The sequence below is a fragment of the Myodes glareolus genome, chromosome 18 (genome assembly GCF_982192425.1).
Source record: "Myodes glareolus chromosome 18, mMyoGla1.1, whole genome shotgun sequence".
In the NCBI taxonomy this organism is placed as follows: Eukaryota; Metazoa; Chordata; class Mammalia; order Rodentia; family Cricetidae; genus Myodes; species Myodes glareolus.
Genome location: NC_142043.1, coordinates 61951745 through 61978945, shown reverse-complemented (window position 1 = coordinate 61978945; position 27201 = coordinate 61951745). Strand labels below are relative to the sequence as shown.

Sequence of the window (27201 nt, the reverse complement as noted above, 5' to 3'; positions counted from 1 at the left end):
TACTGTCTGGCTTCTGTTGAAGCGTGGATCCTTTGTACCTTATTGGTATCAATACTATTTCAGTTACCAGTCACCAAGTCTGCATGAAGGTCATACTCAGGATTGGTTTGTTGATGCTGTCGGATTTTTCGTTGTTTTCTGTTGTTATTCTAGGGATGTATCCCAGGGCCTTACCCATGTCAGGTATATGTTTTACCACTGAGACACATCCCCTCTCATATCCAGGTCTTTGTAGCATGTCTGGGTCAGGGATCTATTTCATAGGATGTAATCATGATTTTCCCTCTCTGGAAGGTTACATTGTATATTTCACTCTTGGCATGGTTAAGATTACTAATGAAAATGTGGACCTTGGTACTCTTAGGCCTTTAAGCCTAGTCTCTTAAATATTTACTTTAGAGGCTAATTTCAGGCAATTTATATGGTGCTTCTTACCTATAGTCAAGGGTAAATGTTCAAACACCCCTGCATGCCAGAAGTGACCACATGAAGTTTAGGGTATAGACTACAGGGTGAGGAAGGTAGCCTCCTGGAAGTGGTACAGAACCTTAAATAGGTTCAGGTTTCTTAGGGTAGGAATCAGGAGACACTGAGACATATGAAAACAAGGTTAAGTGTTCAACTGACCCTAAGTAGTCCAGTTGCTGAGAGCATATGTCAAATAGTCCAGTGTCATTAGTTGCCAGTCACTCTCCTGTCTTTCAGGTACAGATGTCAAAGACGCCAAGGTGATAAGTGTTTCGACAGGGACGAAATGTATCAACGGTGAATACATGAGTGACCGTGGCCTTGCACTAAATGACTGCCATGCAGAGATAATCTCCCGAAGGTCCCTGCTCAGGTTTCTTTATGCACAACTTGAGCTTTATTTAAAGTAAGTTTAGGAATAAACAAGTGAAGGAGCTATTTTAAAAGTACTTTCTTTCAGAAAGCATTGCATAGGCTTGACTTGTTTGTGTAAGCACTGAGGAATTCTCAAGACCAAAACTGTGTGAAGAATACTAATGCCACGCTTTGCTCTCCCGTGATGCTGTCTGAGCAGGTCCCACTCTCCCATGATGCTCAGTTGTGAACTAGAGTGAACTAACTCATAAACACACACACACACACACACACACACACACACACAAACATACTTACATAAGATGCATACTGAGAAACATAACATATCCATAAATTTCAAGTCCCTTTGAGACGGTGGTTTTTGTCTCATGCATTGTGAATCATGCATTGTGAATCTAAACATGTCTTCCTAAACTGCCTGATAAAGAAGGCCATCTTCAGTTTATCACTGGGCATGGTCAGAGCTGACCTTGCACCTGGCTGCTCCTCTTGACAATGCCGTTTTTCCCATGTGGTCTTTCCACCTTGCAGTCTGACATATTGATCACTGAAGGGACCATAGACCCCTATTGGCTACACACACCTTTAATTGTCACTCTCATGACTTTTCCCTTGCAGTAACAAAGAAGACCAGAAAAAGTCCATCTTTCAGAAGTCAGAACGGGGCGGGTTCCGACTGAAAGATACTGTACAGTTCCACCTGTACATCAGCACCTCTCCCTGTGGAGATGCCAGAATATTCTCTCCACACGAGCCAGTGCTAGAGGGTATGACGCCAGACTCTCACCAGCTGACAGGTTTTTAAGAAACATAATATAATGTAGTGTTAGAACACATCCACATCAATGTTCTTTTTTTTCTTTGTTTTTTTTTTTTAAATTTCAGTCTTAGGTATGGATTTGATAAGAGTACAGATGCTTTCTTCCAAATTAACCTAAAATTTAATGAATGAAAAATGCTAATTCTAAAAGAAAGGTGCTAATTTTGGCTAAGTAATTAGAGTGGAATGAAGGCATTTCCAGCCTTAAGCAACCTCTAAGTGACCCCTGTATTTCCAGTAAGTGCTGACTGAGGCATGTGTGATTGAGCATTGAGGCTACTTCACAGAGGAGGTGGACAAAGGCCATCAAGGCCCCTAGTGCCTGTCTGTCCCATCCTTGAGAGGACAGCCATGGACTGTGGTTTTATAACAGTTTGTATGTACATTCCTACTCTCAGGCCGAAGCACCATGAATTGCAAATGGATTTCCTTGGCTATAAAAACAGCAATACTCACTGTAAATAATTACTACTCTTAAAAATAATAATAAAAAGATCAAAGTCACTCATATTCCTATAACTCACTGATAATCACTGGAAATACCTTCACATACTCCCATGGATTGATTTCTGTGTTTGTCTGTATTTATTTTTGAAATGATAAAAATACAAAAGTTAGTGTATAACAAGCACCTGAGTATCTATCACTCAGAATTAGCAAATCTTAGCCTTTTTCTCCATTTGTTTCCACTCGTTAATTATAGAAATCATCTCAGTGAAAATGTAAACCACCTTTTTCCATGTTCATAATTTAGTCTGTATTGTGTCTTTTCACTTCAATTTACATATTTACTGGAATGTATATTTTGTGTGGGTTGAATAAGTGTTTGCATAAATATCCATAAATTATACTTTAAATTTTAGTACATTAGATGTGCTTTTCATTAAGTTAGCTGTTTTATTACTTGTGGGTTTTGAACCCTCTCTTCCATTTAGAACCAGCTGATAGACATCCGAATCGCAAAGCAAGGGGACAGCTACGGACAAAAATAGAGTCTGGTGAAGGGACAATCCCTGTGCGATCAAACGCTAGCATCCAGACCTGGGATGGGGTGCTACAGGGGGAACGGCTGCTCACCATGTCTTGCAGTGACAAGATAGCACGGTAAGCCTGCCCCCTCACCATGCACGTGTGATTCTTATTAGCCTTTCCTAACTCTCCAATTTCAAAATCATTTGGATTTTAACCTGGCTTCCTGCTCAGGTGCTCCAAGAGTTCTCTAAAGACTAAGGTTCTATACAGGTACTTCTAGGACTGCCTGTAGGGGACAAGAGAGACCATGGCGCAGGACACCCCAGTTTCCCCACACTACTTGCTTCAGAACATTCATCTTCTCTTTTACTATGTCTTCTTCAATATAGGTGTCAGGGTTAAGCTGGTTATGTTGAGCATTCTACAGGCTATGAAATTTGACACAATTTGCTCCCAGAGGAAAACACGCAAGCATTTCCTTGTCAGCAGGGAACACGGTGTCCATGGTTGATGTGCCCATCAGTTAACATTATGGCAATTGATCTTTACCAGTTAGAACAGTGTGAGCTGTCCCAGGCCAAGGCTAGTGCTCCATGAACAAGCTGCTCTAGTTAACCTGCCACGTGCCTTGGGAACAGCTTCCCTTGGGAGCTTAAATCCAGGTCAGATTTTAGAAATCGTTTCTTCAGATGCCAGTACAAGTTCCAGTGGCTATTCTGTTTTTATGTTTCAGCAAATGATCTCTTTGGTCAGGTGATGGTCCCCAGTGTCCATCATGATGGGATTTACTTTGGCTACCTTCTCCCTGCATCCCTAACTCCTGGAAACTCACAACAAAACCTGTGCTAGAGCCTCTGGGATTTTAGACTAGGAGTCGTGTCAGGTTGCTGTCACATCAACTGACACCATGTAGACTCATATTTGCTTCCACCACATTTCATAAGCAGACATGATGGGACTTAGTTTGCATCCCTCCTCTTACTAGTGGGGACATGGAACATTTCTTCAGTAGCAGTGAAGCACTTACTCATTTTTATCATCCTTGAATTGCATATTTATATCCTTTACCCACTTGTTTTTAAGTTGTTTTCATTTGAAGCCTTTTCTAATTCTCCTTTTAAAGATTATTTTATTTTATTTGTATGCATGTGTGTTTGCATGTATGTATGTGAACCAGGTGCATGCTTTGTGCCTACATAGACTGAAAGAGGATGTTAGAGTTACAGATGGTTGTGAGCCATCGTGTGAGTGCTGGGATCTAAACCTAGGTCCACTGCTGAGCCGTCTCTCCAATTCTGCCCTTTTCTTCTTGATTTGGAGAGATCCTTTCATGATTGTTATTACTTTCATCCTTAAAGCTTTGAGGTAATTCAGGATCTTCTTTGGATCCTTGCCATTGAATGGCCTTGTCGCCTTCTGGAAATCATGACTAAGTACATGAAGGCTTATCTGTGGACTGTCCCTTCTGTTCTGTTACACTGTATGTTTGTCTGCCAGTATCACTGTGTTTTGTTTACTATCATTTTTACACCATTTTTAAATTAGAAAATAGGACCCTTCATCCTTATTCTTTTTTCCCCTACATTGTTTGGTTTTCCAGGCTTCCTGGAGATGTCACAGGAACTTGCTGTATCCCATTGCTTTCGTATGTTTCACTTTTATTTTCATGCATTAAGTCCCTTTGTAACTTTGGTTTGTTGATGACTACAGGCCATGACATTTAGTTTCTGTATATTTAATTTTTAATTTTTCATATTTTACATTGATTTATAGTTTTACTCTGTTGTGAGTGGAAAGTTACTTGTATGATTTAATTTTCTTGAATTTTATAAGATTTGTTTTGAGATTGATGCATGGTCTGCCTAAAATTCCAGATGCACTTGGGACGCATGTGTAGCCTGCAGTTCTAACAGTGGAGTGTTCTATGTTTCTGATAGATCCAAGGGTCTACAGTGTTCGAAGTCTGTTGTTTCTGTCTTGCTCCTGTTGTCTGATGATCCCTACTCATTTGGCCATCTTTTGCATGAAATACCTCGTGTCATCTCTTCACTTTCAGCTGAAGTCAATTTCTTAATATGTAATCTACCCTATTATGTAATTAATCCATTTGTCAATCTTGTCCTTTGGCTGGGAGATTAGACCACTAACATTTAAAACATTCTTGGTAGTGAAGGCTTATCTTATTATTTCTGTGCAGCATATAGTTTTATTTCTACCTGATTTACTCTCTTAACCACCTTTCTTTTAAAATGTCCTCATAGGCGTCATTTCTTTTTGTATACTTTCTACAGAACTTCCTTTGTGACTATGATTCATTTTATTAGATTTTTTTTAAGAAATTATTGCCGTGTGTGTGGTGAGGGGCTGTGCAGATGTGTGTGACAGTCAGGTATTGAATACCACTGAAGCTGGAGGTACAGGCAGTCAGTAGTCCACTGTATCTGGATGCTGGGAACCACACTCAGGTTTTCTGGAAGAACATCCTCTTAAATGCTGAGTCATCTCTCTATCCATGTAGTTATAATTCTAATTGCATAAAACATCCTAAAATTATAGCATTCTATTTTAAACTGATAATGATATAATTTCAAATACATATGAAAACTCTTCTTTCTAGCTCCACTCCCTCACAGTTGTCAATATCACAGGTCGTCTTTGTATGTTTTATGCCCCTTACATAGATCTGTAGTCATAATTTATTTAAATTCAGTTAATCAAAATTACAAACAGGTATAGTAGTGCATATCCAGTCTCAGCACTCAGAAGGCTGGAGCAGGAGAATCCTGTGTTTAAGTCAGTTGAACTGCACAATGAGACTCTGTCTTTAAAATAAAAAATTATAATAGTTAACTTTTAAAGATTTATTTTTATTTATGAGTATGTGTGTGTGTGTATATATGAACGAATGCCATAAATGTGAGGGCAGAAGCTGGAAAAAGGGTATTGGATCTCTTGGAGCTGGAGTTGCAGGAGGTTTTGAGCCACCTGATGTGAGTGCTGGGTACCCTGTCCTCTGAGCAAGTGCTCTTAACTGCTGAGCTATCTCTTCAGCCACTGACGTTACTGTATTTGACCATGTGACTACCTCTGCAGGAGAGTCTCATGTTTTTATCCAGCCTTATATCGCTGTCTACTGTTGTGATGCTTCAGTTTGAAGGATTCCTGTCTGTGCTTCTGTTTCTTCTAAGGTCTAGAAATAATGAACTCTGCCCACTGGTATCAGGGTAATCTCCGAGGAGGTCATGATTCCCCTTCATTTATGAAGGACTCTTGAAGATGTATCTTCCCATTCTTTTCTAGTTCATAACATTTTTATTGAAAAACTGATAAACTCCCTTTATATGAGCACTGACTTTTCCCCACTGTTTTTTAAGATTGTCTTGACTTAGTTTGGCTGAAATGTACTCACTGTCATTTTCCTTGTATTTATGCTCATTTCAGTTCTTTGCCTTTGAATCTGTGTGGTCTTTTTCTCTCCTTGGGTTTTATGCAGTATTTCTTCAAATAAACTCTCATTGCCTTTCTCTTTCTCTCTTGGAATTCCCAGGACTTACAAGTTATTCTGCTCACTGGTATTCGTAAGTCCCACAGCCTTTCTTCATTTATATTCTTTGTATTTTTTTCTTCTCTTCTCTACTGATGATTTTGATGGTCTGTCTTTAAGTTTACTGGCTCTTTCTCCCATTGATCCCACAGCCAAGTTTTTCAGTTCAGTTGCTTTCTTCATGTTCAGAGTGTCTCATGTATTGATGTAGTTCCTCTGTGTTGATAATCTCGTTTTGTTCATCCAGTCTTTTCATAGTGTTGTTGAGTGCCTGTGTTCTCTTTTAGCTCAGTAGATATTCATATGTCAGTTACTTTAAATTATTTTCCAGGGCACTCATAGATCTGTATTTCTTCAAGATTGTGTTCAGGAAATTTATTGTTAGTCTTTGGTCCATGCTTCTCTTTTTATTTTTGCTGCCTTTTATTTATTTGCTTAGCTGGACTTGAGCATTTAGAAAAAGAAACACCTCTTCCAGCCTCTGTATATTGACTTTGTGCAAGAAAGGTTTTCCTAATAAGTTCTGGTCTTTCTGAATTCCTGGTCCTTTAGTGTCTGCCAATAGAATTGGATCCTAACCTGGTGCTTGTCTGTTTTCAGTAGCTTTTAAACTCTAATTCTACCCATCACTGCCTGTCTTAGTTAGGGTTTCTATTGTGAAAAGACACCATGGCCACAACAACCCTTATAAGAAAAATGTTTAATTGGGGTAACTGACATTTTCAGAGGTTTAGTCCATTATCTTCATGGTGGGAAATAGCAGCATGCAGGCAGACATGGTTCTGAAGAAGGAGCTGAAAGTTCTACATCTTGATCCACAGGCAACAGGAAGTGAACTGAGTTCTACACTGTGTGTAGCTTGAGACCTCAGTGTCCACCCCCACAGTGACACACTTACTCCAACAAGGCCATACCTCCTAACAGTGCCACTCCCTTTTTTTCCCCCAAACCACCACATTCCAGTCCGTGGCCCCCAAAGTCTTGTAGCCATATATTACAAAACTTCCAACTTCCAAAGTTCCCACAGTCTATAATAGTCTCAAACTTTTATTTTAAAGTCTAAAGTTCAAAGTTTCTTCTGAAATCATACAGTCTCCTAATTGTAATCTCCTATAAAATCAAAATCAATAAGCAGATCACATATTTCCAACATATAATGGCACAGGATATACATTACTATTCCAAAATGTAGGAAGGTAGCATAGTGAGGACATACTGAACCAAATCAAGACTGAAAACCAGCTGGGCAAACTCCAAATTCTGCATCTCCATGTCTGATATCAAAACACTCTTCAGATCTCCCAACTCCTTCCAGCTTTGTTGGCTACAGTACACTTTTTTCTCTTGGGCTCTTTCCACTCCCTGTTAGCAGCTTTCCTTGACAGGATGGGGAAAGGGCCTTCTATAGAGGCATCAGAAGCTCCTGGAAGAGCCAAACTGTGGGCAAGGTTATTTCAAAGGGCAGAGGTGGCTTTCTCTGAAGGTTAATTGTGACATGGAAGCAGAGAAGGAGACCCACTGAGCAAACTGCTGTCCTGAACAGTTTGCTTGTCTGAGCGAGGGCTGTGGAAGGAGGCCATGGTTGAGTCAGTGTAGTACTCTTGTTGTATATCTTCTGGTCACTGTTTTTGGTATGCTCAGGGCCAGGTCAGGAGAGAGAAATCAGATGACAATATTGTTTAGCCCATCCTCAAAGAATAACCTAAAGAAAACAAAAACAAAAAAGCCTCAGACCAGTCCTGAACCCAGCAGGACAGGCCTAAGGCCAAGAGGCAGGGATACCCATTGTCTTCTGGTGACAAATTTCTGCGGCCTGAGCAGGAAAGTTCCTCATCTAGTGCCCTGCCCTAGGTGGGCATAGAAACTGGGCAGGCATCTCTAGGTGTATGATTGCAGTGCGTGTGCCGGTTACTTGACTTTGCCACATTGAATCTTGCTGTATCTGTGATGTCCTTCCATGGTGGTCTATGGTCCAGGAAAGTGGGCCTGGCTATTCTCTGTAAGGCTGATTGACAGAAGCTTGTCTTTGAGTAGAGCTTGCTAAGAGCTGTTTTCTACCCAGTACCTTGGAGCTCTAGAAGCTCCTGGGATCTCCTAGGAAGTGTGCTCAGAACTAATGAGTCCTAACAGATGCTGGTTTCTGCAAGATCACAGCATCACTGCCCAGGGGACTGAGTTCTGCTTAGTCGTCTAAATCAGCAGGCTTCTCATCTGCATCAGAAAGGAGCCCTTGGGCTTCCCAAGCTGAATCTTTTCAGATGTTCTCTAAGAATGGGGAAGACTGTTTTCATTTCCTTCTTAGAGGGTAGAAAAAAATGTGTCCTAGGAATTATAGGTTGTCCATTCAGTGCGTTGACCTTCTTTGTGGGGGCTGAGAGAGGTCACAGAGATTAGAAGTACACGGTACAGGAAGGGCTGGTGAGGGAACTCAGTGGTTAGTACACGTGTGCCCAGTCCTCCACACTGCAGCAGAGAAGCCAGGAGCCTCGGGAGCTCCAGGGGAGCTGGTAAGAGAGAACTGACCTGTTGGACATGTGCTAATTTCTGAGGACCTGTTTAGGGGGGTTCCTGGAAGGAAGTGGACTAGATCAGTCATTGTGTTCCTAGGACTGTGCCAGCTGCTGCAGGGAGAGAGAAGCAGACCTCTTGTTTCCTTCAGGAGAGGAAACAAAGGCAAAACAATAGTGGCATTATTTGATCATGGTCTAGCTAGAGTGTTAGCCAGAAGTCAGAGCCTAGATCTATTCTTTTTATTTTTAATTCATTTTTTATTTATTCTTTGTATCTTTTAATCATGCTTCATGATCCCACCCATCTTCCTCCTCACCCCAAAATCAAATTTAAGAGAAAAAGAAGGGGGCTGAAGAGATGGCTCAGTGGTTAAGAGCACTGGCTCTTCTCTCAGAGGACCCAGGTTCAATTCCCAGTACCCACATGGCAACTCATAACTGTCTGTAACTTCAGTTCCAGGGGGTCTGATACTCTCATACAGACACACATGTAGTCAAAACACCAATGTACATAAAATAAAAAGTAAATCAAAATAAAAAAGAGAGAAAGAGGGGAAAAAGAGAGAGAAATAAAGAAAAGGAAAATCTTGTCATAGAAGTTCCAGTGTGTCACAGTGAGTCACACAGTAAACCCTGTTATCCATGTATTTTTACATGCAAGCATTTATTATTTTTTTAATGTGTTTCCTTCCAGTACCTGGTATTTATTTATTTAGTTATTTGTTTGTTTATTATGTATGCAATATTGTGTCAGTGTGTCTGCCTGCAGGCCAGAAGAGGGAGTCAGATCTCATTTCAGATGGTTGTGAGCCACCATGTGGTTGCTGGGAATTGAACTCAGGACCTTTGGAAGAGCAGGCAATGTTCTTAATCGCTGAGCCATCTCTCCAACCCCCCCCCCCATTCAAGCATTTATTAAAAAGAATCGTTTGTCTAGTTCAAGGCCCCTGGTCTCTGCTACACCACTGATGCTAGGCCCTCACTGGGACTCTTCCTGGACATCCCATTGCCTTGTGTTGTGGAGATCCTGCAGCCCAGGATTCACAGGACTGCCCCCACTCCATACCCCAGCAGATGGGGTAGATGTTGGTGTGGATCAACACATAACCCTGGTTCTGGGCCTGAGTAGTTGCAGGGTTGGTTGGTCAGTCCTGGATCAGGACACCTTGTTCCCTGATTGAACAACCATTTGATTAGAAGAAGAAAAAGTATATGTATTTGTCCTTGAGAAATTTCCCTCAGATTTTTCACAAGAAACATTTGACTTCTTAATATCTTTTAAGAAATAACCTTCAGAAAATGTGTTATCATGGGAAAACTTAATAGCTATGCTAGTTAGTTTTTATCGACTTGATACAAACCTACACATAGCTGGAAAGAGGGAATCTTATTTGAGAAAATACCACTGTAAGGTTGACCTGTAGGCAAGTCATAGGGAATTGTTTTGATTAATGATTGATGTAGGAAGTTCCAGTCCAAAGGGGGTGGTGTTACTCCTGGGCAGGTGGTCCTAGATGGTGTAAGAAAGCAGGCTGAGCAGAGCATGGTGTTGCATGTCTTTAATCCCAGCACTCAGGAGGCACAGGTAGGCGATCTCTGAGTTCAAGGCCAGCCGGGTCTACAAAGCAAGTTCCAAGAGAACCAGGGCCGTTACATAGAGAAACTGTGTCTCAAAAAACAAAAAAGAAAGCAAACTGAGCAAGCTATTGGAAGCAAGCCAGTGAGCAGCATTTCTCCATGACTAATACTTCAGTTCTTGCCTCCAGGTCCTGCCTTGAGTTCCTGTCCTGAATTACCTCAGTAATGGGATGTGATTGACGGAGAGTTATAAGATGAAATAAACCCTTTCCTCCACAAGTTGCTTTTAGTTGTAGCATTTTATTACAGCAATAGAAACTCTAAGCCTATGATCCAAAGTTATTTCACTGTGTAAGATAATTTTTAACTGAGCTGCTAAGTCAGCAGTTTTCACTGCCATGGTCTTCACCTTTTACAATCCCTCCAGCATTAGCCGTGTATCTCCGAGCTTTGTCTGTGTGTGATGCCATACCCGTGTCTACTGAGATGTGCTTTTTTCTCCCTGCAGCTGGAACGTGGTGGGCATCCAGGGGTCCCTGCTCAGCATTTTCGTAGAACCCATCTACTTCTCCAGCATCATCTTGGGCAGCCTGTACCATGGAGACCACCTCTCCAGGGCTATGTACCAGCGGATCTCCAACATAGAGGACCTGCCGCCACTCTACACCCTCAACAAACCCCTGCTCAGCGGCAAGTACCCTTGCGTCACCTCCCACCTCAGTGCCCTGAGCTCACAGTATCTAGGTCCTATACATCACCCCACCTGGAGCCAGCATATGACTGTCAGGCAGCAGCAAAGCCATTAAAAGGGAACAAGACCTTGTCTCTTGCCTGGTCAACCTTGTCAACCTAGTCTCCAGGGCCTTTTAAGGCAATCTTTCTACAAGATAAATGCCTTTCCACAGTTGTGAACCTCGGTATTCACTAGAGAAGTTGCAGGAGCCTGACACCTCTGTGTTTTCTGGTGTACTTTGTATTCATTCCTGCCCCAGTGGCAAAGACTTAGGCTGTCTTCCCAAGACCAACCAGACTGGGCCTTGGCAACCATCCATCCTCACCCAGACACTGTCCAAGTGCTGCTGACACCAGCCCACCAGCTTCCTCTGAACTGTGGTAGGTGTGGCAGCTATGCTGATCACACATGCCTGTCCTTCACTGGTGCCTTCTCCTGCCCTTTACACCTTTATTACTGGTTTCTTTTCTTTTTTAGAGTGTCAGTGGCTAACAGTAGAGTGAACAGGAGCTTTTGAATTCAAAGGTCCTACCTTCTAAGCCACCCTTATTTAAAAGGACACAGTTAAGGTATTTTTACTCTTTTAAAAAATAACATTTTACTTACTTCTATAAGCTCAAGACTAAAACCATATCCTAAACTAAAAGAAATGTCATTTGGGGGTGCATGTGTTTCTGCCTCAGTGCCTGGCTACTAGCATGTCTTTAACTGCAAGAAAGCAGTGTGGACTTTTATTCGATAGCATGCCTGTTAGAGCATATGAAGTAATCAGGGAATGGAAAAGATGAAAGTTATCTGGAATCAAATATTGCAGCTCCATAGTTATTTTTCCTTAATTTTTTTTACTCAAAACCTGATGGTTAAGTTGAACTTGGAATATTGAGACCCTTTTGAGTATTGTTATTGCATGAATTTCTCACGAGTCAGAAAATTTTCAGTGTGATACATTTGGAGGAAGATTACTTTCTTAGCTGTTGCTAAGTGTTAGAACATAGCTAGTTTATAGAGATGCTCGTTTAGCTCACAGTTTTGGAGACTAAAGTCCAAGATCAGGGGGCCTCATTTGTTCAGTGTCTAGCTCGTGTGGCATAGGAAGACATTACCAGAGAGAGAGAGAGAGAGAGAGAGAGAGACAGAGACAGAGACAGAGACAGAGACAGAGAGAAAGAGAGCAAGGCGTGTAGAGCCCATGGTGGGGCTAGAAAAATGTCTCAGCAGTTAAGAGCACCCAGTTCAGTTCTCAGAACCCACATCGTGGCTCACTATATATAACTTCAGCTCCAGTGGGCCCGATGCTTCTTCTGGCCTCCACAGGCACACAACACAATCAGGGTGCACTCTCTCCTCCCCTCCCTCCCTCCTCCCCACAAATTTGAGAGAAGGACAGAGAACAAAGAAACAAACCCATGACAAGAAAACAAGGTAAGGACCAGGATCCCTGTTTATAAACCTTGCTCTCCAGGAACTGGCCAGGTCCTTCCTGTGAGAAGTTAGTCCCTCATGAGGGTGTATGCCCAATGACCTCACCCCCTTGGCCTCAGCACACTAAGTACAAGCTTCTGTACAAGTATAAGAAAACACAGTCCAGCCAGATCCAAAGCATAGTGAGTGCTCAGCTCCCGTTGTCACTGTCTTACATTCATTCACGGAGTGTGAATGTGAGAGACAGGCCACACAGATACCCCAAGAGAGCTGAGTAGACAGATGGACCTCATTCATAAAAATCAGATGTGTTTTATGTATAGGAAATTCATTTCTTTATTTTATTTATAAAAGTTTATTAATTTATAAAAGTTTCCATTTCCGCCCCTCCTCCCAACACCCTCCCAATCCCCCCACTCCCTCTCCTCCTCCCTCTTTGTCCCTAAGGGCAGTCAGGGTTTCCTGCCCCGTGGGAAGTTCAAGTTCCTCCCCCCTCCCTCCAGGTCCAGGAAGGTGAGCATCCAAACAGACTGGATCCCAAAAATCCAGTATATGCAGAGGAAACAAGTCCCCGTGTCATTGTCAATGGCTTTTCAGAAAGACCCCGTGCCAGCCACATTCAGAGAATCCGGCCACATTCAGAGAATCTGGTTGGATCACGTGCTCGTTCAGTCCCAGTCCAACTGGCCTTGGTGAACTCTTATTAGATCAGTCCCCTTGTATCAGTGGGTGAACGCACTCCTCACGGTCCTGCCTTTCTTGTTCAGTGGATTTTTATACATACATATATATATATATATATATATATATACACACACACATATATATATATGGCAAATATCTATTGGATAGAATATAAAGTTACTAATGTATTCCATATTTTTTTGAGAGTACAAAGTATGTAAAAGAAAATGTTGTTCACCTTCTCCTCTTTGTATCACCTATACTCGCCAAGGCCTCTCAGAAACCTTTATTTTTGCCATCCTGCCTTTGGCCTACCTACCTTCTCAGAGACCATACCCGCAATTCAGCTGAGTAAGGCTGACTATGCAGATGGCAAAGAGAGTCTAGGTCATAACCCTCTATTGACTTTGCCTTGTTGATAACCTGTGTGCCTTGGTTTCTTCTTTCGTCCAGTGATTGGGATGGACCAGGTACCTTTTTTGGTCCTTCTGGATGAGAAGTACAGGTGTACTGTCCAGTCTCGGGAAGTGGAGCATGACTCACAGCTGAGCCACTGGACAGCACCAGAGTCCTTGCAAGGTGCAAGCTTTTGGAGATGTTTTGCTTTTGAAATAGCAGCAGTGTGCTGCTGCTGCTGCTTTGTTTAGTAAGGACCCTTCAGATTAGGATGCCTGAAGTCAGGTGATCCAGGGACTGAGAGAGGTAAATACTCCTGTTCTCATGGTCCATAGCAAAGTCACATCCCTGAAGAGTTAAAGATGGAAACAGATACCATAGTGATAGAAACAAACGCAGAGAACTTGATATCATCTTTAATTTGTGAGGTCACACTCTTAGGAAATACCCATCATGGCAGAGCCTTTTCAGTTCTCTAGGATGTTATCTTATATCTAACAAGCGACTTGAACAAAGGGACATTTGGGACATCAGCTGATTTCTGTCAGCCCTTCCGAGCTGAGCAGATGTGGTGTAAAGTACATTTGTTGGTTATAGTTGGTGTTGTGTTTGAAGACCTTGCCTCCTCCAGTTTTCTCTGTGAGAATGAAGGCCATTGTACCGTGTGAATTGTCATGTCTTTAGGGAGGAACGGAAATCAACACACACACAACACAAAATGATTAAACTCACCAAGACAAGGTGATCTAAAATTTCACAAATCAAGTTAAAAAGTCTGGCACCAGACTGCTTCTTCTTTTTCTTTTTTCTTTTTTTCTTTTTTTTTTTTTGTTTTGTTTTGTTTTGCTTGTTTTTAATGCTGCCACATTTGAAATAAGAATTAATTTTTATTTCTCCATGAAAGTATATCATTGAGAATTTGCTGGTGCATTGGCTTTGGCATGAAGCCACACATACAAGTGATGGTTTGTATTGCAGGCATGTGCAGCCACACTTACTTTTTATACAAATGCTAAGAATCTGAACTCAGGTCCTTATCCTGTTTGTGGGACAAGCACTTTACTTCCTGAGCCATCTCCCTGGCGTCACTTCACAGTGATTGAGACTGAAGCCTCTCTAGCCCTTCTCAGCAGCTCTTCCCGGCCAGCTGCATATCCAGCACTTGCATATTTCAGGGCAGCTGGGTGTCAGCTCTCGTCCAATAGTTTCCCTGACTTTGATCTTCTACTAACCAATACCATTATCCAAGGCTCATTGAGATACAAAAAGGAAGTCCAGTGGCAATAATTGTGCCTACATGAGTGCTCTAGGGCCTGGGTGACAGACAGACTGCTGTGATGGTATGGGGTGGACTGGGCTCCCTTAATGCTGGTTTTAAGGGCAATATTGGCACAAGAATGAACAAACCAGGGGTCATGGGCAGATGATTTCTAGGAGTGTAGCCTGTGTGTGAGGAAGCTCTGGAGAGACAGTAGTACTGCCATGCTTGGGGAAGCTGTACTCCTCCTTGCAGGAGAGCAGTGGCTGCTCAGCCTAGGGGGTTCACAAGCAGCAACCAAGCCACTTTCTGTAAAGAAAGTAAGAGTTACAGTCCACAGCTGCACAACTTCCAGCTTACGTAATCGATTGTCAGTGGACACAGCTTCCCTCCAATGTCTGGTGGCTCTCTGGGCCATCATGGGCAGGTACCATCTACATAGCATCACTCTTAAAACTCACGCCTGGGGCTAAAGACATAGCTCAGTTATAGAGCATTTGTCTTCCATGTAAAATCCTTTGCTTCAGTTCCCCCAGAGGGAAGGGATTGGGTGTTCAGTTTCTTATTTGCAGAATAAAGACTAGGGCTGTCTTAGGGTTTCTATTACTGTGAAAAGACACCATGACCATGGCAACTCTTATAAAGGAAAAATATTTAATTGAATGGATTACAGTTTTGGAGGTTTAGTCCTTATCATCATGGTACCACATGTTGGTATGCAGGTAGAAAGAGCCAAGTGTCCTACATATTGACTTATAGGCAGCAGGAAGTGGTTTGAGACATATAGGAGGCCTCAAAGCCCACCTCCACCTGACACACTTTCTCCAACAAGATTATACCCACTTCAACAAAGCCACATTTCCTAATAGTGCCACTCCCTTTGGGAGCCATTTTCTTTCAAACCAAACACAACTGCATTTCCCTTAATCTACTAATAAGGACTAATAATAATTTCTAAAACATGAACTGATAGAAATCATAAGTATCTGTATTGATAATTATATGTAGAATTTATTTCTTTTTACTCTATCATGTGAGGGACCTATTAGAATTTGCCTTTGATTTGAAAATAAGAAAAAGTCAGTGCCAGCTCTCCTGATTCTTTTGTTGAATCCGTTATTAGGCCAATTCACAGTTTCTCTGCAGTTTTGTGTTAAAAGTTCTTATTTAGCACACTTAATTTACAACAACTGGGGACTCTCATTACCAGCCAAGTCATTCCTGTTTTTATTGGTTTCTGCACGGTGGCCTATGATCAACTCATTACCCTAGTTCTCACTTTGCAGCCCCAGAGAGGTAAGTTGCTCATGGGTGTCCGTCCTCATGATGTGTCAGCCCTGGAGACTTGAAATGTACTCATGTGACCATTTAAAGCCTTCTGCTCAGATAAAGCATGTAGTTAGATTGGAACCTTGGGCTAGCTATTTTCTTTTTTTGCCTTATTTGCTCTGCTTTTGTTAAAGATGGCAATTTACTTAGCTTAAAATATAAGGGGGGTGTTTGCACTTTTAGAGTTTTACTTCTTAGTTAATTGGCTATTTAGTGTCAAAGTAGAATGTTGCAGAGCTAATGCCTAGAATTCACTCAACAATGGGCCTTCATTCTGGTTCTGTCACACAAAAGTAATGCGATTGAAAAGGAAGATGACACAATCCAAATAGCCATTTGTATAGAAACATCCAGTTTCATTATGGTCAGAGATTCCCACAAATCGCAGCTAAGTGGACATTCATTCTTCCTCCCTTCAGAAAAGGAACTGTCTTGGTATTTTCCATTCAGCAGTTGGATAGCTCAGCAGCAAAGCCAGGAGGAAGCAGATGCAGATCCTAAGGTGGATCAGAATCAAGGATCCCCATGAAAAACTGAGAAGGGTATTGTTCTCAGAGGAAGTGATAGGACTCAGGAAGTAGCCCAAGATGCTGAGTTGTCTGTCACGGCTGCAGCCTTGAACATGCTCCTTCACAAGTGTCATGGGCTGTCTTAGCTGTTAAAATGCTGGGCGGGCTCAGCACATATACTTCTTGGCAAGAACCCTGCTTGCGCCTTGTTTACATGCAGCAGTGCTGACAGCTGCTGGGTAACACTGAACCAGTTATACCTGGTAACATCTGTGGTACTTTCCTTCTGAGCAGCGCGCATTCTTGTGATGTCTAACTTCGCCTTTTTTGTGGGTAGCCATGTATGTGACAAACTCCATGTTTTAAGAAGTTCTAGACAGCGGTAAGGTCAACTCTCCTTTGCCTTTCTATCTTACACCCTTACTTTCTTACTATGTCTTACAATGTTAAGCTCAGCCTGACCTAGATAGAACTCTTGATCCTCCTGCCTCAGCCTCCTGAGTGCTGGGATTACATTACAACATTGGGGTACATTACCACATTGAGCTGCAAGACTGCAGTAATTCTCTTCTCTTCTTTATTTTGAGATAGGATTTCTCTGTAATAGCTCTGACTGTCATAGAACTTGCTCTGTAGACCAGGCTGGCATCGAACTCACAGAGATCCATCTGCCTCTGCCTCCCTAGTGCTGGGATTAGAGGTGTGCACCACCACCACCCGGCCATAGTTTTCTTTCAATATCTTTCTCAATCATAAAATGAGTTGAGATTCAGTTCTCTCCAAATTCTTTTCACATTTGTTTAGGGTTCATATTAATGTTTCCTTAAATGTTTGGTTGAATTCATAGTAAAGCCTTTTTATGAAGATTTCTTTATAAGGAAATTACAAATTAATGATTTATTTATTTTTATTTTATGGGCATTGGTGTTTTGCCTGCATGTATGTCTGTGTGAGGGTGTTGGATACCCTGGACTGAAGTTACAGACAGTTAGGAGCTGCCATAGATCTTTTTGAAGAGTAGCCAGTAGTCCCAACCACACTGAACTGAGCCATTTCTCCAGTCACAAGAAATTACAAATTAAGTGTCTATTCTTCACTCGTTGTCTTTGAGTAAGCTTGGTGGTTTGTATCTTTAAGAAGTTTGTACATTTCATCTGATTGTGAAATGTGCGTGTAAATGTTTCCCTGATATTCTTACCACTTTAATCTCTGTGGCATCTCTAGTGGCATTGTGTCCCATCATATTGGTGATTGTACTGCCTACTAGTTTTATGTCAACTTGACAAAAGTTAGAGTCCTCAGGGAGGAGGAAGCCTCACTTAAGAAAATGTCTCCATAAAATAGGCTGTAGGCAAGCCTGTAGGGCATTTTCTTAATTAGTGCTTGATGGGTAAGGGCCAGCCAATTGTGGGTGAGCCATCCCTGGGCAGGTGGTCCTGAGTTCTATAAGAAAGCAGACTGAGTAAGCCAGGGGAGTAAGTCAGGAAGCAGCACTCCTCCATGGCCTCTGCATCAGCTCCTGCCTCCAGGTTCCTGCTCTACTTGAGTTCCTGTCCTGACTTCCTTCCATAATGAACAGTGATGTAGAAATATAAGCCAGATAAACTCTTGCCTCCCCAAACTGCTGTGGTCATGGTGTTCCATCACAGCAGTAGAAACTGAGGCAGTGCAGTCAGCCTAACTAGATGACTAGTAGCAATTCTTTAGATCATCTCTAAAAAAATAATCGCTGCTTTTCATTGATTTTCTCCTATTATTTCCTGTTTTGTATTTTAATTACTCCTGTTTCTTCATTATTTTCATCTTTTTGTGCACACAATGTGTTACTTGATCTTTTTCTAGTTCTTCAAGATGCTAGCAGAGATCATTATCTTTTACTGCTCTTAAAGAATTTATAAATATCATTATGTTGTGTTTTCACTTATTTCAGAACTACTTGCCTATAGGTTATTTGCAAGTGTGCTGCTTATTTTCAGAATACTAGAGGGGTTTGCAAAAATGTCTGTGTTACAGTTTTCAATGGACTTTCATTTTATAATCTAGGTCCTTTTAAATTTATTAAGACTTATTTTCCATTGCAGTAATGTTCTGTATTGGGCTGGTGAGATGGCTCAGTGGTTAAAGACAATTCCTGTCCAGCTCAGTAACCTGTGTTGGATCCCCTGGGTACACATGGTAGAAGGAAGGGATCCATTTGCCACAGGCTATCCTCTGGCCACCACCTGTCTATTCTGTTCTGTACATGTGTATACAAAATAAATATATACATACTGTTTTTTTTTTCATACAGGGTTTCTGTATGTAGCCCTGGCTATCCTGGAACTTTGCTCTATAGACCTGCTGGCCTCTAACTCAGAGATCAGATTGTCTCTGCTTCCTGAGTGCTGGGATTAAAGGTGTACAGCACCACCCTGCATAAATATATTTTTACAATCCATCTGTGAGACCAGAAAAAAGTGCATATTGATTGTTTTTAGGTAGAATGATCTACAAAGGTCAGCTGGACCAAGCTGACTGACTTTGTCATATCTTCATGTCCTAACTGATCTACTTGACCTGTCAGTTCATGAGAGCATGTTGACTCTCTCTTTACAAGAATTGTAGATTGTCTCTTTCTCCTAATTTAAGTGTGTACTTCATGTATTTTTTCAGCTCTGTGATAAATGCATAGAAGTTTAGGATTTTTGACTTCTCTTAATAAATCAGTCTCCTTTATCACTGTAAGATGACCTTTATCTCTGGAAATGTCCTTTGTTCTGCAGTCTGCTTTGTGACCTCAGCCTTCCTCTGATTAGTGATAGCATATATATCTTTTAAATACCTTTTTATTTTAAACATGATAATCTCTTCCTTTTCACTGGGGTGTTTAATCCGTTTATTTTTATTATGATAATATTAACTTTGTCAGTTTTGCTCCTTATTTTCTATTTGATCCAAATGTTCTTTGTTTCCCCTTTCTATTTTTTTCTCACCATGGTATTAATTGTGTTTGATTATATTTTAGCTCCCTTTTACGTTTTTATCTGTTACTTTTTTGTAGATTTAATAATTTTAAAGGGTTTACAATATATATCCTTAATGTACCACAGTCTGCCTTCAAGTGATACTACCCCACTTCACACACAGTGGCATGCCCCTGACTCTTACAATAGATGCTCCCATTTCTCTTCCCCCAGCCTTTGTGGTATCACATTTTAATTTTTTGTGTGCTAAAAATTCCACATTATTACTTTCACTTCAAAATTCTATTATATTTAAAGATATTTAAATGATAAAGGAGTCACTCCCCCTCCCGCCCCTCCCCCTCCCTGTTTTCCTTTGTGTGGGTCTGGATTCCTACTTGGCTATCATCTTCCCCCTTGACTGAAGGACTTTCTTACCTTCCTTTTAAGAGTCTCCTGAAGATGAATTAACTACTCAGCGTCAGTATGTCTGAAAGTGTATTTTGCTTTCATCTTTAAAAATAGATTTTGCTGAGTTCGTGTATCTTTCTGGGATGGTAGGGGCTTTATGCTTCTTTAGAACTCAAAGGCCATTGCCCTGTCTTCTTATCTGCATTGCCCAGCCCATCTTGGCTCCTCTGTTTGTCTTCCCTGACTGTGCTTCAGATTTCTTACTCTCTGCTGATGTTGAGCAGTTTACTGATACGCTTTGATGTCGTTTCTTCATACTCCGTATGCTTGGGGGTAGCTGAATGTCTTAGTTCTGTAGTTTGTTGGTTCCGTAGAATGTGGAAAGATTTTATTCTTGTTTCTTCACATATTTTTTTCTGTGTCCCATTTCTTTCAGAAATTAGACATAGGTTTGGTTCTTTCATGTTATCTAACTCCTCCCCCAAGTGTGTGTGTGTGTGTGTGTGTGTGTGTGTGTGTGTATTTTATTCTGAGTAGCTTCTCTCATCATGCCCAGTGGTTCACTGGTATTTTTTTGCTGCACTCAGAATTCTGTGATGAAGTCCATCATAGATACTTTTTTCTCTAACACTGATTTCTTTTTAGAAGTTTGGTCCAGGGCTTTGTCTCTGTCTTATATGTACTTGCCAGGTACCTTTCCCTTCAGTCCACTCAGAAGCCTTTAGTCTTGAATAGCAAGCATGCTGTGATGAGTCTTCCTGCTCAGGGATACTCTCTGCAGAATTTCTGTCCCTGTGCTGTTCTCTCCCAGGAACTCTGACTGTAAGAGGGCCATAGCATGCACATGTCCTATATCTTAAGGCACAGCATAAAACTTAAATGTATGTGTTCAGTTTCCTTAGCCAGATACTTCTCTTTCCTTTCCTTCTTTTTTCTTTTCTTTTTTTTTTCCCCAAGACAGTTTTCTCCATGTAACCCTGGCTATCCTGGAACTCACTTTGTAGACCAGGCTAGCCATGTATTCACAGAGATCCTCCTGCCTCTGTCTCCTGAGTGCTGGGAATAAAATCATGTATCACCACCACCTGGCCAGATATCTTCCTAAAACCTTTCACTCTTCAAGCAAGCCTGTGGTTAGTTACAGTGAAATAACTTAAGTACGAGGATGCACCTGTACTTACTTGCTAAGTACTAGGTTTCCGCACATGCCTGGAGTGCTGTGCTGTGAGACTGAGTGGCCTGGTACATGGCATTTTAGTGGCAAGGCTATAGTCTGTCTTTGAGCAGTCCCACTGATGCCACTTTGTAGAACTTGAGGCAGCTTGAGGTTTCTAGCTCTCTTGGTCCCCAGGGAGAGCTAAGACTTGGTAGGAAATCCTGTGGATTCAGGAATCTGTCAGACTGTAGTCCTGTCCTTCACAGGCGAGTATATAGTTATGTATCAGTTCTGACTTCTTAGCCCTGTTTTTCCTGGGCCACCAAGAAGCAGCTGTACACTGGGAGGCTTAGGCTTCTCCTTGTGGCAGTCATGTGCTTTGTCCTGGTATGATATACATCCTGAGCTTTGAACTGTGTGCTGTGCTGGCCACCTCCTTCCTCCTGGTAGGAAACAAGGGCTTCATGTCACTTCTGTGTCTGCTCTCTTCCAGGCATCAGCAATGCAGAGGCACGGCAGCCGGGGAAGGCACCCAACTTCAGTGTCAACTGGACAGTGGGCGACTCTGCCATAGAGATCATCAATGCCACAACAGGGAAGGACGAGTTAGGCCGCCCATCCCGCCTGTGTAAGCACGCGTTGTACTGTCGCTGGATGCGTGTACACGGCAAGGTACTGAGGCGCCCTCACTGGGTGTCGGCCTACCTCCCCCAGCGTGTCCGTCTCCATTCCTTCCATCCCTCCTGGCTTTCATCATCATGTCGTCATTGCAACTTCCTAACGAGATCATTTGAAAACTATTTCTTCAGATTGTTGTTAGCTTAAAAGTATGGTCCTGTTTCCACAAGCCTGAGAGCTGCCTCAAAGGCAGATTCCTCCCTTACTCCTGCAGAGTCTTAGCTGCTGTCCTGGCACCGAGGGAGGAGACTGCTGGTGCCATTGTGCTGGGAATCACGGAAAGGAAGGGAAATCACTGAGCACTGCCATGCTGGCTTCTTTTCCCTTCATCAAGGGTCAGAAACTTAATTTAGCTGCAGAGCCCTTTTCCCCAAGTAAAACTTAAGCTAATAAGGCAGAATAACATTTGTTCTTGTTTAAGTCAGGGATGTGGTGTTTTCTTACAATGGGGCCAGCTTAGAGTAGTGGTTCAGACAGGCTCTCTCATCTTCATGGGGAAAGACAAATAAATGCTGTCATGGTAACCCAAGGGCTCTGCAGGACACCTCCTGTCTCTGCCATGTGGCAAGGCCTGCATCACCTAGGTGTTCTTTTTAATAGTTACAGGAGACAGGTGGAACTTGTGCCCTGGGATTTTCCAGAAGCACAGGTTCTGCAGCCATCTGTCTGACCTGCAAGCCACTGCTTAGAGATGGAACTGAGCGTTAGGCTGGCCTCTTGAGGGTACGCTTCTGTTCTAGGAGAGCACCTTCTTCTGTCTGCTTTTTCACAAACCAGCACAGTCCTGAGCATCATTTTTTGACATTACCCTAGGTTTCTCTCTCTTCTGTTGCTGTTCCAGTGGTTGCTTTACATGTGCATGTATCCTTCTACAGGTTCCCCCCCACCTGCTGCGCACCAAGATCACTAAGCCCACTACATACCACGAGTCCAAGCTGGCAGCGAAGGAGTACCAGGCTGCCAAGGCACGTCTGTTCACTGCCTTCATCAAGGCGGGGCTGGGCGCCTGGGTGGAGAAGCCCACAGAGCAGGACCAGTTCTCTCTCACTCCCTGAGCCAGGCGGGTGTCAAGCACAGAGTGCGAGGCTGCAGTGCCGAGTCGTCCCCCAGAGCCTTGCATCCGAACCGGGACAGGTGTGCACTTTAGGGAGGGCATGGGGAGTCTGGGGGAACCACTGGACATCAAGCACCGTCCCCAGCAGCTCTCACCCCAACAGGGCAGCATGGGGACGTCTGGTGCCGGGCACCTCACATGTGAATGGGGATCAGGTGCACAGTGGAGGTGCATGGGGGGGGCATAGGGGCCCATCACCACCCCTTATCACACATTTCCCCTCCTGAGCTACCCAGTGACCGCTTTATATCTCAGTTTACATTAGACATTGAGTTCTACTGAGTAGGGCTTCCTAAGTATAGGAAAATAGAAATTACTTTGTGTGAGATTCTTGAATAAATAATTTATTCAGAGCTAGGAATGAGATTTATAAAATAAGAAGTAATTATGTCAGGTCACTTTTATGCCACATTATTTTAATTGCAAAAAAAGAAAAGCATTTCTATGTGGAAGAGCACGAGAATATAGAGGTAGGGAGAGAACCACCATGCACCCATCTATGCATGGCCGCTCCTCTCCGTAGGTCCTTCACAGTTAGGTCCTCACAGTAGGTTTTAACAGCTCTTTTGGGGTGACCCAGCATGATATGGTGTGACCCTGGCACATACTGGCCCTGCAGCAGGGATGCTGTGTCCTGCAGAGTCATGACCTAGGATTGGCTGCCTCTAGAAACTACCATGCCCCTGGTTAGGCTCAAATCATGGAGAACTTGATTTGCTTCTAAATAACTGGTGATGAAATATGTCCATAGCCTGTATTGGCTGGTCATCACTTGGGGGTTTAAACCATGTAGGTTTTGGGACCTAGAAGCACTCAGTAGGGCTGCTATGCACACAGAGCACACAGCCTGCCTTCTGCTCCTTCCTTGGGATCTGGTGGGTTGGAACCACTGACTACTCAGAAAGCTTCACAGGATGGAAAGAGTTCTTTAAGCCGGTACCATTCTTGGAGCATGCCAGGTAGGGCATAGTATTGTTATTTCTTCTAGCTTTATCAGACTCGTGTTTATAAAACATTCAGGTTGAAGCTGGTGAGACAGTGTGAGGCCGGAACGCTGCAGACCAGACATTGGTGTCTCGACAGGCAGGCCTGGGTGCTATTGGCATCTTGTGGCTAAGCCCCAAAATGCTTCTCAGCACCCTTTAGGCACAGGGTGGCCCCCAGGGCCCTGGAGTGGACCGCCTGGACCTCCTGTGCTCAGACTTGCCCCAGGTGCCTTGTTGCTTCCACTCAGGATTAGGGAGGAGTAGAGAGAGGAGGGGCTGTGGCTGTCAGCTCAATGTGCCAGCCTGGTCCAGCGGGTTGCTCTGAAGAGCCTCAGGGCCACGAGCAGAGAAGATGCAGACTCATCCCACAGCACACGTGCACTGCAGCTGCATCCAGAGCGCTGACAGCTGTATGGCTCTGCGCTGTTCATCCAGGTGTTTGTGTCCTTGACACACTGCGAAAAACCAGAACAAAAGCATAGCCACTGTCGGTTCCACCAGTTTCCCAGCAGACCTCAAGAGGCTGTGTGTTGTTGCTTACACGGAACCTACTTGTGTCCCCATGTCAGGAGCCCTGTCTGTGTCCTTGTGGGTATCTCACTTGGTTCTCGTCCTGTGGGACTTGATCCTCATGGCATGAAGGTCCTACCAGAACTCTCTAGTGACATGTGTTATCACAGACATCTCCAACTCACCACCTGCCCTCCTGACAAGGGTGAGCTCTCCCAGTCAGGATCGCAGAGCCCTGTGTGCCATGGCAGGGCCTTGTTTGGGTAAAATGCACTGGGGTTCCTTAGGAAAAGGGTCTCGTATTGTCATAGTATCAGCACCTTCCCCACAGGTTCCTGCACTTTCCAGGAAGAAAAACACCATGTTGGTGTGCTCTTGTTCTTGTTTTAAATGTATTTTTTCTAGTGGAGGTGGGGAGAGGGACTTAATTGGGTTTTTCTGTTTGTTTTTAAGTACATTTTGGTTTTAAAGTGCACCAAAAGTATATCCCATATACACTAAAAACCTTGCATTACATCTGACTTTCCATGTCACATAACAAGGGTGCCCAACCAGGAAGCAAATGTTACAGCACATGGAGCTCCTGAAACCACAGGGGCCTGTCCTGTATACACCTGACCAAGGCCCTGGAAGGAGGGAGGAAGGCAGCTTAGAGGGCACCCTGTGGTGAGAAGGAGGCAGCATGGGGCATGCATTGCCTGCCCCTGGTTAGGGCAGCTCAAACAGCCTGTGACAGAGAGAAAGGAAACAGAAATGCTAATTTAAGATACTAAGCTCTTTGAGCCCCTTCCTGAAGGTCACCGTGGGTGACGCCATGATGATAGTCCATGTCCAGGATCTAGACATCACACACTCAGCAGAAAGCTTGGCACGCCAAGAACATGATGCAAATTTTTTGGATACTTCAGCAGGTAAAGGTCAGGAGGTTCTCTGTTCTGTGTACTTTGCTAAACCTGAAGTATTAATTCCAAAAAACAGTATCCCTCAGGACTATTCAGGCCCAGCTTTGACAGGGCTGTAGTTACGCACTAGGAGGTCATTATCACGAGGGAGTCTCAGGTAGGCTAGCATGTTTGCGCAGGGCCAGGGCTCTCCACTTAGATCTAGGCAGGGTGGTTGTGGTGTCCATACCATTAACCCTGACCTGTTAATCATATCAGGAGGAAGCACCTCTCCCAGCGAGGGACACCAAAGAACTACAGCTTTGAATCTGAGTCTTTGACCATTCTTCCTATATTAAGGTTTTTTTCTAATAATTAAAAATAAGTTTTAAGTGTGCAAGCCATCGTCTCCTAAGGCTGCTCTCTATTTTATCCCCAGCTCATCTTACCCAGGCTGTAGTTACTTGTTTTTTAAACTTATGTCTCCCCTTTAGTTTCAGACAGGTGCACCAAGGGTGGGCAGCCACCAGAGAGTCAGGAATGTGGGGTAAGCTGCATTTTACCCCGTGCTAAGAGTAAATACACACAGTGCAGGAGCAACTTGTCACTTCCAAAATATTTTACTTCGGAAATGTCAGCTCTGTCCAGTCGTAACTTTGATCCAGAAAGAGACAGAAAATGAGCTGAAATTCACATCTGTAAGTTCTCAAAATTAGGGAACCTCTCTGAAGATTCCTTCATATTGTCAGCCCCAGACTATATCATGGGAAGGGCAGAGTGTATGTGTTCAGTGTGTACAGCTTGTATGCATCCTTGTCTCTTGGCATATCTAGCCTGTGACAGTCTCCCCAAGGCTGAAGAGGTGGTGACACCCGATCTGCAGCTGTGAACTGCTCCACACTGGGGCTGCTGAGTTCATGTGACATTAGGGAATGAGCAGATAAGTCACATAGGTCTGATCAATCTTGACTGGCCGCTCAGTGCACTTTTCCTTCTGTTCCTGGGGAAATTTTCATGTCTCTGTGGTAGTGCCTGTACTTTGTGTTTGCTGTTTGTATGACAAGTGCCCAGCCTCAGAAGCACTTAATTGTAGCCACAGCAGGAGCTGATGGTACATAAGGAACTGATGGGCCATTCTTCTGAATGGAACACAGTAGGTTAAAAGCACAGTTTGTGGAATGTTAATGGGATAAGCCCCTGAAAGCTGTTTGCTTTTCCAGGCTTTGAGTTATATACTTTTAATTTGATTTTAGAATCTGGACACTTTTCATGAATGTAATTCAGCCAAGAAACATGTTGCTAAGATACAATCCTCAGTGTTCTCTGTATGTATATTTATGTATATACCACATGTTACAGCCTGCATGAGCTTCCTCTCACACCGAGCCCAGCCGGAACTGAGCATGAGATGTTGTCACATGTAGACAAAGGACTGAGATGTTCTCAATAAAGACTAAGACATTTCACTATGATTTCTTGTGGAGATTGTCCTTTTTGCTTTTGTTCTTGCCTCCATTGGTGGGTCTAGAATCAAAACTTCTTGATCATAATTTGAAAAGTATGGATAACTGCCACCTGAGGGCTGTGGGTCTCGAGTGTGTCTGGTCATGTTATCTCCTGTACATTGCACCAAGTGCTCAGTGCATGTGTCCACCTTGAGACTCCCTCAATTCCTTGCTCCTGGCTACTCTGTCTTCCTGGGGACATTTTGACTCTGCTCCAGTATACAGGGTGCTGTGAAAAGGAAGAACGTTCATGATTCAGGGAGAGTTGGCTACAAGATTGTAGAAAGCGTAATCTTGAGGGAATGTGCATGTATTATGTAAAGAAGCATGTGGATAAGTCTACAAGGAAGGCACTATGGCTATGGTAGAGTTTGGAATGGCTTTGATTTTAATTTTCTGTTGAAAACACCTATTTGGTTG

The 27201-nt window shown here is 43.0% G+C and overlaps 1 protein-coding gene across 14 annotated transcripts in view; it reads left to right on the top strand.

Moving 5' to 3' along the window:
* The window catches only part of Adarb1 (adenosine deaminase RNA specific B1), a 123634-nt gene extending 96886 nt beyond the window's left edge, over positions 1 to 26748 (top strand). For 12 of the 14 annotated variants that reach the window (XM_085679787.2, XM_085679796.2, XM_085679786.2 and 9 more), the window contains 6 exons: positions 706 to 874; positions 1462 to 1640; positions 2599 to 2767; positions 10776 to 10957; positions 21601 to 21779; positions 22661 to 26748. In XM_085679787.2, coding sequence (XP_085535913.1) covers positions 706 to 874; positions 1462 to 1640; positions 2599 to 2767; positions 10776 to 10957; positions 21601 to 21779; positions 22661 to 22840 — 1058 coding nt within the window. In that variant the 3' untranslated portion in view covers positions 22841 to 26748. The remainder of the gene's footprint in view (positions 1 to 705; positions 875 to 1461; positions 1641 to 2598; positions 2768 to 10775; positions 10958 to 21600; positions 21780 to 22660) is intronic. The other 2 variants (XM_048451390.3, XM_085679797.2) reach the window with 2 other exon arrangements.
* Positions 26749 to 27201: the final 453 nt, after the last annotated feature.